This window comes from Mytilus edulis, chromosome 10, assembly GCF_963676685.1.
Source record: "Mytilus edulis chromosome 10, xbMytEdul2.2, whole genome shotgun sequence".
Lineage (NCBI taxonomy): Eukaryota > Metazoa > Mollusca > Bivalvia > Mytilida > Mytilidae > Mytilus > Mytilus edulis.
In genome coordinates, this window is record NC_092353.1 from 36,233,355 (window position 1) to 36,248,046 (window position 14,692).

The window sequence follows — 14,692 nt, forward strand, 5'->3', positions numbered from 1 at the left end:
CTTGAACAAAATGATGTATCATATTTGTATAATATCACTAAGAAAAAAATCCAGGTTTCATGCAAATCTTACCTTTAAAAGGTAACTTACGTTCACTGATAAAAAAGAATGACAACAAGTGCACATTTCTGATTATTAGATAGCCAATATGTGTGTTAGATCGTTGAGGCTGATGTTTCAAAGCAACACTTATATTTAGAATGTATTCATTGCGAATTCAATGTAATCCTAAGGTATAGCACCGCCATAACAGTTTTATGGATAACAGGAAATAAGAATAGATAGATTACTGAATCGGCGAATTTGAATGTAATACATTATTGTGGTTTTAGTCAAACAAGTTTCTTATTATTTATCTATTTCTATACTTTTCAATTGAAATGCATTCATTCAATTTAAATCAACTTAAACAACGTTGAAAGTTAAAATGTTACTTTATAAGAAGACATGTGATACATTATACCTCTTCTTGTTGACCACGAGTCCCCTATGGTACATGTACTATGAGGCTATAAGTCCCCTGATTACATGTACAAGAATGTCTGTTTAAATTTACATCCAGATCATGTAATAAGTTGACTGGTCTTCAGAAGGTCAAGTGAATTTAGACCTTGAATTTTTCCCACGCAAACTGATTATTGAAATTTTAATACGGTCAAATGCACTGCACAAACATACAGTGCGAAGCAAGGAATATTACACTTTTTTTGCGCTATTTATTTAATACACATTTGTTAAAAATGATTTTGTAGAAATGTATTTAAAAAAAATGATTTAAATCTGACCATAAAAAATGTCCCACACAATTTTTGGATGAAAATCGCCAATGACGAATAACTTTCGCCATGTTCTATAATTGATAAGTACTATTTCCTTTCTTTTGTTATAGAGAAGACGGTTACTCAAACTAGTTTCCAAATTTTAATATTGATGTGAGGTTTTCTTCCATTCTTTTCGGAATATTGTATTTTCTTGTTTTATGATTATAATGAAAATTTATCTTTAATGTTAAGTTATTTCAAATATGCAATATAATAAAATGTGTAATTGACAACAACTGTAATGACTACTATATACACTTTTTTTTTATATCTTCTACATGTACAATCTAACGATTTTATGATCGGGTTACAGTTTGTAGTATTATGACGAAAAGTTACCTGTCTTGAAATTCCATAGTACTTAACCTTTAGAAGATAAGAACATATCTGTGACTTGAAATGCATACGTTACGCGGTAAGTTTTGAACTATACGTATGTCACAATAAAGGATTATAAATGGGCAAATATTATGCTGCTCAAGTTGAAATCTTAGTATATGCTTTACCATAGAAACAATAAGTTTTATATGTTTGTTTTTTTTATTATAAAACATCTACGTATTCCTGTCAGCAATGCTTTGCTATTGTACAATTATTTTTTTCTCTCTAAGCGTGGCAAAAGTGTTAAACAATCAATATGCAGAAAGTTCAATTAAAAAGACTTGTCCCTGAAACTTTATTGAGTATTCTTATATCATGTCTTTATATCTGTTTATTTTGCCTTTTAAACTTATTTTAGGTTTGTTTTCTGATGAGTCCTTTGTTGACGAAACGTGCGTCTGGCGTAAATACAAAATTTAATCCTGGTATCTATGATGAGTTTATTTACATCTAAATAATGAGATGGTTTCCATGCGTTCTTACATCTTCAGCAATTCGTTAAAGTTAGATAGAATATTTAATATTAAACAAAAGTATCCCCTGGAAATTGTCAGGAATAAGTTACACATTCCGTTCCTATTCCTTTTTGTTATTTATGAAATTATATAAAACATGTTGGATAAGTAAAAGAGGAATGAAAGTCACCAGAGGGACAGTCAAACTGGTTACGCCAATGCAAAAAATAAAAATAAAAATACAAACATACAAATAAAAGACATAATATAGAAAACTAAAGACTAAGGAACACGTAACCCCCAAAAAACTGGGTGTAATCTAATGTGCTCCGGAATGGTAAGCAGATCCTGATCCACATGTAGCACCCATCGTGTTCCTCATGTTATTACCAGCCCGACACATAGTTCAAATGATTATACTGTAAAATGAGAATAAAAATCATAGATGAGTAGTTTTTGTCTATGGCCACACATGATTCTGCTCCACATGTGGCACCTGTCGTGTTGTTCCAGTTATTACAAACCCGGTAAATAGAAAATTTACTTTAATGAAAAGGGAAGGGGATTGCGTATAAATATTTGAAATCGATTAAAAGCTTTTGATTTTTAATTTCTTTACCATTATATGATATCAGTTTTGTTTTTCCGTAGTTCATATCAACTATACTTGTATGTATAATAAGTATTCATGATTTAATTTTAGGTATCGTATGGCTTGTTTTTATTTGGTCACTTTTTGCTCTGGAAGTTACAGGTATTAAGTTGGTAACAGTAAATTTAAACAATCCAAATAGCAATTACAGCCCTTTCATTAATTCATCTTTCTATTTTAAATTTCAATAACTTGATAAAAGGTAAAACTATCTGGTCAGTTTGAACAGAGATGAGATGGAAACAAAGTATTTAACATATAACTTAGTTTGAGCCTTAAAAGGGGGACGAAAGATACCAGAGGAACAGTAAATAATTCGGGAGGTCACATTCATGAAAGGGAAGGTGGTTGCAGTTAAAACGTAAAGAACATATCAGATATCATTTGAGAAACGGTTATTCCATAACGGTCAACCAACTCGTGATGGCGTCCGTAAAACTTACGAAGGGTGGATTTCAACTTCACCTTTTGGAACTCTTGGTTTAATAGCTTCCTTGTGATGATCACTCAGTTTTATTTACAAAAAACATGCTGACATTCATTTAATTTTGAATAACAATCATTGCAAACACTTTATCTTACATGCACATGAAGACAACGAAATATAGCAAATAACAATTCTGTCTTCACAACAGGTTTACGATGCTTTTGTTGTGAGGATTTACGGGACGCTTCTCTTTGCACTGTAGTAGATGTTTGTCCTAATGCTGACCAGGTATGAATGCAAATGCAATAGTCTGTTACCTTCATATAAAAACCTTATTCTTCTTATCTAAAAACCTGGATCATGTTTTGATCTGCCATTCGATACCAAGGACGTACAGTTGTAAATATTTAGTGTGCAAAAGAAATTAAAATCAAATTCCTAAAAGCATGCACCTAATTCGACAAATGTTTGTTAACAATGATTTTAAATGAGGGGAAAATACTGATGCATACTACTATTTATTAAACACTTCATTGAACTAACCTTGTGTAGATAGGCTTTTCTCAGTAGCCAAGTGTGTATACTTGAACATTTGAAGAGATATGTTAATAAAAAAAGACATCACAAAACTACTGCACCCCAGGGCAGATCAATAAGGGCAAGTTTTTGAAAAAACTGACAGACAAAATCTGCCCAAGATAGTTGGAATCTTATTTGTTTTGATAAATTTATGTCATGAGAATTATCTCATAGTCCTGTCGATCTGAGGCACTGACAATTTTACCTTGGAGGCTTTCATCCTACATGCAACTTTATCGATCCAGTGATGACAATAGAAAATTAAAAAGTTTTATGAATATATACTTTTATGTAAACCTCTATAAATTCATAAACAGTGTTAACGAAAAGGTCTATTTATAATAGCAATTAAGTAATACTTCTCTGTTAAGGTTTTCATCAAATGCACCTTTTTTTTCAAGTTCCACTGCAACGAGCATATAAGAGAGAATTTCAGAACCTTGAATTCATGCCACTCATAAAAAATAGCAATTCATTCAAAACGTACACGCAATATACACAAGGTTCCAATTATCAATACATCGAGGATACCTAATAAAGTTTATTTATAATACGATGTATTCCAATAATGTTTTTCAAGCTTTAGCAAAATTTAAATATAATATATTCTATTACATAGGTGTGTGTAACAGTGAAAGATTTAAATGATAATTACCAGATATCATACAGGCTAGGATGTGTGAAAAAGGAAGTAAGTGTTATGATTAGTAACCTCAGCGTTGTTTGTTTCGTGAATAAGTGTAACGCTGTTAATGTCGTTGATAAATTCGACGCGTTGTTTCTATTAGAAGTCATTTTTGAAATTTTTAATTCATAGTTAATATCATAATTTCAAGATTATTTACCTTTATCATATCGGCTCTTTTTTCATTCCAAGACTCCTATATCATCATGATATCCTATAACAAATATTCTATTGTAAGAACTTTGAATGTTTAAGTTTCACAACTTTTGGGCAGAACAATTTTAAAGAAAAAAATAAAATCGAAGTACTTTACCTCTTAGGAGTTTGTTTGACGAAGATCAATGAACAATCTCATTTTTGTATCTGTATTTGTATTTTGTAATTGTTTTATGTAGCACACACTCAACAATTATGCTTTCGATTTAAACAATGTGCGACTATGTGCATACAAATTTTTAATGAGAAGAATTGATATTTTATTTCGTGAATTCAATACTCACTTAAAGTTGAACGATGATGGGTCGTATTGGGTTTTATGGAATATTGGTTATTAATTTTATGAATTAATGCATTTTATATTTTACCAATGTTCAAATATCAACAATTCAGTTATACAAATCAAAACTGATTGGCTTTCGTACAATCGATAAGGTTAGGGTGCAACGTCAGGATAGACATATATCAATGATATTAAAAAGGGTACAATGTAAGTGGCTACTTCTATGCAAAACTTCTTCCACTATGAAAATCTGCACTCAATCAAAATATTACAATCAATCTGGAATAGGGCGCAACCGATCAGACGGCTTTACAAGTGTATTAAGAATTACGTCTTCTGAGCATGTGGCTGATGAGTTGAGACACAAACACATCGTAGCTATATATAGTAGTTAAAAAAATCATGATAGGAACATATTTTCAAATTCCTGTCCGATTTGTAACTGTGTATACATTTAAACAGTCCAAATAAACGAACGTCTCATCATCAATTATTTTAAGAACGCTTTCACACTCATAAAACCTGCATACGCCCGCACTTATTTTTACATTTTTTACTCCAAATCCACAAGTAGGGTACACATAAGAATAGAGATGGTATATTTCAATAATATATCTACAATAATCATTCAAGATTTTCAAAACTAAATCAAACTTTGATTGACCACATTTCGGAATGTTTTATTTTAGGTGTGTGATGGACCACTGATGTCGGTATTCAAACACTCGTGTTGTACAAGCGATTACTGCAATGCTTACAATCTTGACGATACAACCACATCAAAACAAAATTCAACATCCACTGTCCAAAGTATGTTAACAAAAGAAGGAGCAGCAACAATTACTACAACAAAAGCAAAAACTAATGGAACAGAAACAATAACTATAAGGACAGAAGCAACAACTATTGGGACAGAAACATCAACTTTTAGGACAGAAGCAACAACTAGTAGGACAGAGGCAACAACAACGGCAAACAATTTCACACATCAAATAACTTCACGTAAGCAGCGATTTAATAATCATCTGCATAGATATGGCTTATATCGACTACAGTTGATCACTTCATGCCCTATGTCGAGTTTCTATTGTCGGTCATTTAGCACATATCAGTAACGTTAAATACAACTTAAGCATCACTTTTAGTACAATTCTTTACTGTAAATGTTGAAGATTGTTTTTATCAAAGTTAATTCTGTCATAATAAACTCAATTTATTTCCGAATTAGCTATACAGATGTGCATTGGTTATAAGCATTTTCTAAAAAAAAATGAAAGAAAAATAAAAAAAATGGGGAAGTTAAAAAAAAAACGGAAAGTTGAACGGAAAATGATTATAAAATAACTATCCCATACCAGACTTGGCACTGGCATTTTCCAAAGAAAATTGTGTTTTAAAACTAGTGTTTTATACCTAGATGGAAAAAGAGAGAGCCGTGGTGTAGTGGTCAGTGCATCGGACTTCTAACACAAAGGTTCCTGGTTCGATTCCCGTTTGGAATGAAAATTTCAGGGACTGAATTTTCGGCTCTCCCTTGATACCATTTGCGAGTATGGTCTTAAGGAAACGATGATAGTACGTCGGAAGGGGACGATAAATGGCTGACCCATGTTAAGAGAGAGAGAGCTATATCTCTTGCACGTTAAAAACACCCTTGTAGATTTCGAAAAAGAGCAGTCTAATGCCGCTACAAGGCAGCACTCGCACCCTTGATTGACAACATATTTGTTACGTTCGGTGGACGTGTTTTTCAACAGACTGTCAGCGTTCTAATGGGAACAAACTGTGCCCCTCTGCTTTCCGACTTGTTTCTTTATTTTTATGAGGCAAACTTCATGCAGGAACTTCTAAGGAAGAAAGATAAGAAGTTAGCAATATCCTTTAACTCTACTTTCCGCTATATAGATGATGTTCTTTCACTAAATAATTCAAAATTTGTTGACTATGTGGAACGCATCTATCCCATCGAGCTAGAGATTAAGGATACTACAGATACAGTAAAGTCGGCCTCATATTTTGACTTACATCTAGAAATTGACAATGAGGGTCGGTTGAAAACAAAACTTTACGACAAAACAGATGATTTCAGCTTTCCAATTGTGAACTTTCAATTTCTAAGTACCTACATTCCAGCAGCACCTACATACGGGGTATACATCTCCCAATTGATATCCTGATTTTCTTGATAGAGGGTTGCTGCTCACAAAGCTATTAAACCAAGAGTTCCAAATGGTGAAGTTGAAATCATCCCTTCCTAAATTTTACGGACGCCATCACGAGTAGGTTGACCGTTATGGAATAACCGTTTCACAAATGATATCGGATATGTTTCTTACGTCATAACTACAATCCCCTTCCCTTTCATGAATGTGACCTACAGAATTAGACTATTTACCGGATTTGTAATCACATAAGCAACACGACGGGTGCCACATGTGGAGCAGGATCTGCTTACCCTTCCGGAGCACTTGAGATCACCCCTATTTTTTTGGTGGGGTTCGTGTTGTTTATTCTTTAGTTTTCTATGTTGTGTCATGTGTGCTGTTGTTTGTTTGTCTTTTTCATTTATAGCCATGGCGTTGTCAGTTTGTTTTAGATTTATGAGTGTGACTGTCCCTTTGGTATCCTTCGTCCCTCTTTTTTAAACTAAACTAGATGGACATTATGAATCTCTAGATAGCTAAGTAATTGAAATTTATGTTATATATTGGTAACGAAAACCATTTTGCAAGCAATTCAAGTCCTCATTTTTTGGGGAATAAAAGAAAAGAACGCAAAACAAGAATCTTGTGTTTCATGGATACATCAGTAAGGGTTTAGGGAAAACGAATATCATCGAATATACGATGGAATACAGAAATAAATGGACTAGTTGCTAGATGCTTTGTTTTAAATTTCCCATATTTCTTTACAATTTGTTTGTAGTTTCATTATTGCTGCAATTCATTAATTTATTTGCTTTTCTTTCTTCCTAGAGGCATTAAATTGTAGTGGAAATTCATTCTACCAGTGGCACGGGCAGTGTTATTACATAATGACTCATAGCACACCCTGGGGAATAAACCGGAATGGTCACCATAAGGTATAGTCCATTTATGTTCACATATCTTAATCGTTTTTGTCCTACGATTCAGTCTAATTCTGAAATAGAATTAATTACACTTTTAAGACGGAGACGAATATATTATACAGCTTATACTAAATGTCCTCGTTTAAATACAGGCAACAATAGTATACCGCTGTTCAAACTCATAAATCCATGGACAAAAAACAAAATCGGGGTAACAAACTAAAACTGACGGAAACGCATAAATATAAGAGGAGAACAACGACACAACACTACAATGTAACTAACACACACAGAAACGGACCAATCATCAGACAAAATCCCACGAGAATAACAAATATAACATAAAAACCAAATACATGAATTTGGGATAGACAAGTACCGTGACACGTCTTATCGCAATGTCAATTTACACTAAAAAATAAGAGAAAACAAACGACGCAACGTTAAATTGTAACACACACAGAAACGAACTATAATATAACAATGGCCATATTCCTGACTTGGTACAGGACGCTACCCTAAACATGTATAAAAATAGTGGATGCATTTATATTGTATTAATCATAAATAACTATATAACCACTTTATAAATTGATGCGTTGGAAGCGCTCTTCTTAATCTATACTCAAAGCCAAATAAGCTTGAGCAAAGAATGTACTGAAACACACGATGAGCTTAATGATATGCAAAAGCTAGTAGTTTTGATAACCAATCACAGTTTAAGTATGTACGTAGGTGAGGTTTAGGACATTGTGTCAAATTTTCGGACTCCTTGATGTTTTTCCCATCGATACAAGGAAAATATTTTGCTTAATAACACTCGTTTATTTTTTATGGCTCCGCAACGAAGTTGTCGGTGCTATATAGTTTTACCCTTGTCCGTAATTCCGTCAATCCGTCATTCCGCAACAAACCATTATGCGGAGTTTTTTTCTAAACGCCTTCATATCTTGGGCTGATTTTTGGTGTGTGAGTTTACCATGGTGAGTTACAGATCAGTTTAAGTTTCGTTTCGCTCTACTAATTTTTGCCGAAATTACGGGCTTTGGACTTTGATAAATTGTTTAAAATCGCAGTTATACGGACCTTTTTTCAAAACTCTTTCAGATATTGAGATTATTTTTGGCATGTGAGTTAACCAAGATGAGTTACAGATCAAGTTTAAGTTTTTTGACGAAACTACAGCCTATGGACTCTGATAAATTATTGAAAATTATAGTTATACAGACTTTTTTCTTATTGCTTTCAGAAATTGGGCTGATTTTTGGTATGTGAGTTACTAAAGATGAGTTACAGATCAAGTTTGAGTTTCGTTCCGCTCCACTAATTATTTTCCAAAATTAACGGTTTACAACTTTCAAAATTGTTGAAAATCACAGTTTGTTTACGCCTCCAGATTTTGAGTTGATTTTTGAAATGTGAGACTGCCACCATGTTTATGTCCACATGTGTTATTGAAATTACAGATTTTTCAACTTTTTAAGACGGGACCATTCGTGTCGCTTTGACACATCTAGTTCATATTAGACTTAATAGCTCATAAAAGGTCATATAGCAAATTTAGGCAGATTCTTGATTTTCTGTCTCTAGATTTGAGATTCAAATAATAACAATACAAATGCAAGATAAAAGTCCGAGTCAGCCTTTTCCCGCCATATTTTAAAACTGAAATACCTCAACAAGGAGCTCCATAACCTATTGATATTTTAAACTTATTTTGTTCCTTACCTGAACCTCTTTCAACTTATGTTATCAATTTAATTTTTTTAATTTTTAAAATTTCATCAAATTACATCATTAAGTATTTAGCAATACAAAGATAACAGCCTTCTTTGTGTGCTGATTTTGGTCGATGGACGAACATTTCAATTTTCATTTACCAAAGTCTTCTTTAATTTAAATTTATTGTTAAGACAATATCAAAAATTAAAGTAAGTAAATAATACATTTGAGCAGACAAACAAAAATAAACGAAACAATTAAAGTTAACCATGGGTTGCTTCAATAACATTTAATGTAGTAAATTCAAATTTCTAACATTTAGTGCAAAGACTGTAAACAGTGATAAAGCTTCTTCATTTGGAGATATTATGTTAATTTGTGCTAAATATCTTTTGGGGTAAGATCTTGAATCTTTTTTCTTAACTATGTAGTTTTTAATTTAGATAAATATCAATAGATATATGGTTTTTTTTCTATCTCGCTCATAACCTTCTCTTAAAATATATCACAATTTATGTTTTACGAAAATTATCGTATCCAGATCATTTTGACTTGCACATATATAAGTGAGTTCAGATAATAATGTTTTTGTTCCAGTTGAAGGGGCTCTTGTCTTGTCTTCTCATTTGCACTGTAAACTAAAAACATTAATAATATAACAGGATCCTTTTATTGTAAACAAAATTCAGACAATTCTAACAGGCTTCGATAATTGGACAATTGATGTGCCCGTTATAGGGGCATTTGTCATCTCTTTTAATTTGTACTGTAAACCCAAAATATGTATTACAGGATCCTTGCATTGGACACAATATGCATATGGTAGTCATTGACAGCGACGAGGAGCATAACGCAATAGTAAACTTCGTCCGGCATATATTACATTGTAAGATTATATAGAATACAAACATTAAGGTTATGGGGTATCTTTCTATGCCACAAAATCAGTACACGTAGTAAATATTGTCAAGTTAAAAAGAACATACTGGAAAGTAGTACATATCTAATACAAAAGGAAGAATAATTCTTGGAAAGTTATGTTTCAAATGAAACTTTGTCCTCAGTCATTATACTTCTTTTATGTCAAAATATCCTTGTATCGACTTCATACAAACGCTACATTTGTGTAATGTAATAGAGAGTGAAATGGATTTCATAACGCTTGCATATACAATTGACATTATTTCAATGGTTGGCAATTCATATAAGTCTTTATTTAAAAAAATATGAATCCCGTATTTATTTTTTCTTATTTTTCATTTTAATGTAGGTCTGTATATCCAGAATAGATTTACTGGTTTTGAACATCGGTAATAACTGAGTATTAAATGACTCTTATTTTATCAAAAGACCGTATTCCTTAGTAAAATAAAGGTGTTCAGATTAAAAAGAGACATAATGAAAATGTCTTATACATGTTTGATTAATATACAAAAATTACAAAACGCGACTCCAGCGTACAAAACTAAAAGCCTGGATATCTTCGATCAGTTTTGTTTAAATAGACACCTTGTTGAAAATACATAAAAAAACACACTTTGTTATGCAGGTGTAGTCTAATGTCTTCAAAACCTGTACATCGATGTTTTAGTAATTATATATGATATATCGAAACGTGAAATAATACACCAAAAACTAGCTCACATAATTTTTTACACGTTGCATGACACGAGACATTAGTATAGGATACCTGTATTTATATCAATGTTGATTTTCTTTAGATGAAGGTAAGGTCTGGTTAGGAGCGTCATTTAGTTGGGATCACAATAAACGCTGGCATTGGACGAATGGTGTTGGAATAAGTGCACATGACAGTCATTGGCAATCCCAGGGTGAAGAACGTCAACATCAATGCTTGGCTCTGAGCGGTAGCAAATGGGCCAGCAGCAGTTGCTCACATCACCACAAACACTTGTGCGAACAATAATTGGCATTATTAAAATTTTGTTTATATTTAAAAAAAAAATATTAATCCTACTGGAATGAGAAAAATCAAAATGTAGCCCACGACTAATTTAGTGAAAACGACAAAAAAATACGTAAAAGAAAGCGAAATGTTATTTTAAACGAGATTATCCTTTTTTCATAATCAATAATATGAACACAGATTGGACTTAACTGATATGTGAAAATTGGTTTTTCTTTTTACCATTGATCTATTATCTAATACATATGTATGCTCAATGTTTGAATCACGAGCAAGTCTGATAATAATTGTTTCATTAAAAAGTCCATAGTCAGCAAACCTACCATATTTTCAAAAATGATAAATTTTGTGGTTAATTTTCAAATGTAAAATTAATCAATTGTACAAAAATAAGGTTACGACTTAGACAGGATGATATCTTCTTATCTATCCCGTCATTGTGCTATGGTTAATTCTTGTATTTTTGTCTTTTATTTATACTAATGTGCTTTGTTTGCCTTTTTGAGTTTCTTTGTAACATGTTTTTTTTTGTTTCTATTTGATTAAGATTGACTGTTGTACTCAAATTTTTGCCATTTTACCTAATTTAGTCTGATAGATTTGTTCACATATCGTTTTCAATATGATGGAATTTTAAAGGACTGTCATACAGGAGAGAGGTTTCGCTATCTATAAAACCAGGTTAAATACACCGTATTCTACATAAGAAAATGCCTGTACTAACTCAAAAATATGACAGTTGTTATTCATTCGTTTGATGTGTATTAGCTTATGATTTTTCTATTTAATAAGAGACTTTCAGTTGTGAATATTTCCTCGGGATTTGGTATTTTTGTGAATTTACTTTTTGAACCATAGAGGCCCTTTTGGAAGTTTTAAAGTCCTATACTGTAGATTCATTTTTTTCGTGAATACCAATTTCCGTGGTGTGAGGAAAACTTGCATACCAGTGATATTTGTTGGACATTAAAATTCATGGTTCCCCTCTGTTTCAATATCACTCATCAAATAAAACCTGTATCTCTGAGTTAATAGATCTTTTTAAAATACCAAGTTAGACATCGAAAAAAAGTCTTCTATTTCAATTGTTCAGTTAACGTTCTTTTCAATTACCAGAACACACCCACGGGTCTGTGACTGAATTAAAGAACCTTCGCCTTATTTTAGTCTGGATTTTTAATATGCCATGTTGATTATATTAAGATACTCTGTTTTCCCTGGTTTCAAAATCTCTCCGTTTCACTGTTCAACCAGTCTTCGTAGTCTTACTTTAATATCTACTTACCAGTTTCCCGTTCGTTGCCATGACATTAATGGACCATATCCCTTATTTACTTGTGTGGCATTCTAACTTTTTTTTTTATCTGAGCGTCATGATGAGTCTTATGTAGACGAAACGCGCATCTGGCGTAACAAATTGTAAGCCTTTGATAACTATTTACACTACTAGGTCGATGCCACAACTGGTGGACGTTACATTCCCGAGGGTATCACTAGCCAAGTAGTCCGCACTTTGGTGTTCACATAAATATCAATTATATGGTCATTTTTATAAATTTACTGTTTGCATAAGTATAAATTATTCTAATAAACAGCTGCGCCATGAGCGCATGATACGCCCGACGTCTTGTGTGGAAGTTTTATGCAATAATCATAAATAGTTTCTGAGAAAGTTTTAAGCAATAACCATATATTGTTTTTGAGACACGGCGGGGACATGTGAAATCCCCAACCCTGTTTTTTTTTTACAAAAAACTAAATTTCAATAAAATAAAATTTTGAATCATCCCCAAAAAGTATACAGATCTTTAGATTAATATAACAAAGAAGTGTGTAAAGTTTTAAGCAATAATCATAAATGGTTTTTGAGATACGGCACAACATGTAAAAAAACACCTCCCCCTTTTTTACAAAATACTCAATAACTCAAAAATGAAATTTTGAATCATCACCAAAAAGTATACAGATCTTCAGATTAATATAACAAAGACATGTGTAAAGTTTTAAGCAATAATCATAAATGGTTTTTGAGATATGATGCGACATGTAAAAAAAACCTCCCCCTTTTTTACAAAATACTCAATAACTCAAAAATGAAATTTTGAATCATCACCAAAAAGTATACAGATCTTTAGATTAATATAACAAAGAAGTGTGTAAAGTTTTAAGCAATAATCATAAATGGTTTTTGAGATACGGCACAACATGTAAAAAAAACCTCCCCCTTTTTTACAAAATACTCAATAACTCAAAAATGAAATTTTGAATCATCACCAAAAAGGATACAGATCTTCAGATTAATATAACAAAGACATGTGTAAAGTTTTAAGCAATAATCATAAAAGGTTTTTGAGATATGATGCGACATGTAAAAAAAACCTCCCCCTTTTTTACAAAATACTCAACAACTCAAAAATGAAATTTTGAATCATCACCAAAAAGTATACAGATATTAAGATTAATATAACTAACAAGTGTTTAAAGTTTTAAGCCATAATTAAGAATCGTTTTTTAGTTACGGTGCGACATGTGAAAAAAACACACCCCTGTTTTAGTTACAAAGTGCCGTAACTCAAAAAGTTTTAATCTTATTTTCACCAAAAAGTATACAGATCATTTGACCATCATAAGAAACAACTATGTTAAGTTTCATGAAATTTGGATAAGTCGTTCTCAAGTTACGGTGCGACATGTTTACGCCGGACAGACAGACGGACGGACAGATGGACGGACACCGGACATTTGTATACCATAATACGTCCCGTCAAAATTTTGACGGGCGTATAAAAACTTACGATTTTCTTATCCCAAGCACAGATTACCTTCGGCGTATTTATCACCATTTTTGTTTGTATTTTGGGTCTCAGTGCTCTTCTTTTTTACTTGTTTGATGGTTGGCTTTCTAACGTTTGTGATCTGAGCATCACTGATGAGTCTTGAGGAGACAAAACAGTTGTCTGGCATAATAAATTATAAGCCTGGTACCTTTGATTTATAACTATTGTATTAATTTTTGCATTTTATTTTTATTCTGAGGATGAGTAAATCAGATAAGTGTATGATCTTATGTTTTACATGTTTTATTGCATTGTAATTATTGTTTTGGGGAAGGTCATTTTTCTAGTAGTAAGACTTGTCCTGGACAGGCTTGGAAACTGTTCAAGGAATTGCTCATATTAAACCGGAAACTTGAGGTGACATTTACTTTGATATTGGTATCGGATTCTTCCTAGATCTTTTAAATTATTGTAATATTAACTAGGTGGAAAACAAAAGGGCCTGGAATGGTGTCACTTTTAATCAACACCATTTTTCGATATTAATATTATACAAAGTTGAATTGTTTGTTTGTCATTTTTGTCCTCATGCAGGCTAACAATTTAGACCTCATTATTTTAGGATTCTAGATACATGTTGAGCACATGCGCAAACAATCTCCAACTGAAGTCAAGCAAGAGTAGCTGGATACATTCA

General features: G+C 32.3%; 1 protein-coding gene across 1 annotated transcript; it reads left to right on the top strand.

The window, feature by feature from the left end:
- Positions 1-1,147: 1,147 nt before the first annotated feature.
- LOC139491038 (uncharacterized) lies at positions 1,148-11,365 on the top strand. Its single transcript, XM_071278308.1, has 8 exons — positions 1,148-1,236; positions 2,361-2,411; positions 2,945-3,024; positions 3,935-4,006; positions 5,189-5,501; positions 7,475-7,581; positions 10,084-10,177; positions 11,013-11,365. Exons 1-8 carry the CDS (start codon positions 1,221-1,223, stop codon positions 11,216-11,218), a joined length of 939 nt encoding a protein of 312 aa, XP_071134409.1. The 5' UTR covers positions 1,148-1,220; the 3' UTR covers positions 11,219-11,365.
- Positions 11,366-14,692: the final 3,327 nt, after the last annotated feature.

Coding starts and splice junctions, on each gene's coding strand:
- LOC139491038 (XM_071278308.1), top strand. Junction 3,025..3,934: donor TTTGTCCTAATGCTGACCAG/GTATGAATGCAA, acceptor TCTATTACATAG/GTGTGTGTAACAGTGAAAGA. Junction 7,582..10,083: donor ACCGGAATGGTCACCATAAG/GTATAGTCCATT, acceptor TATGTATTACAG/GATCCTTGCATTGGACACAA.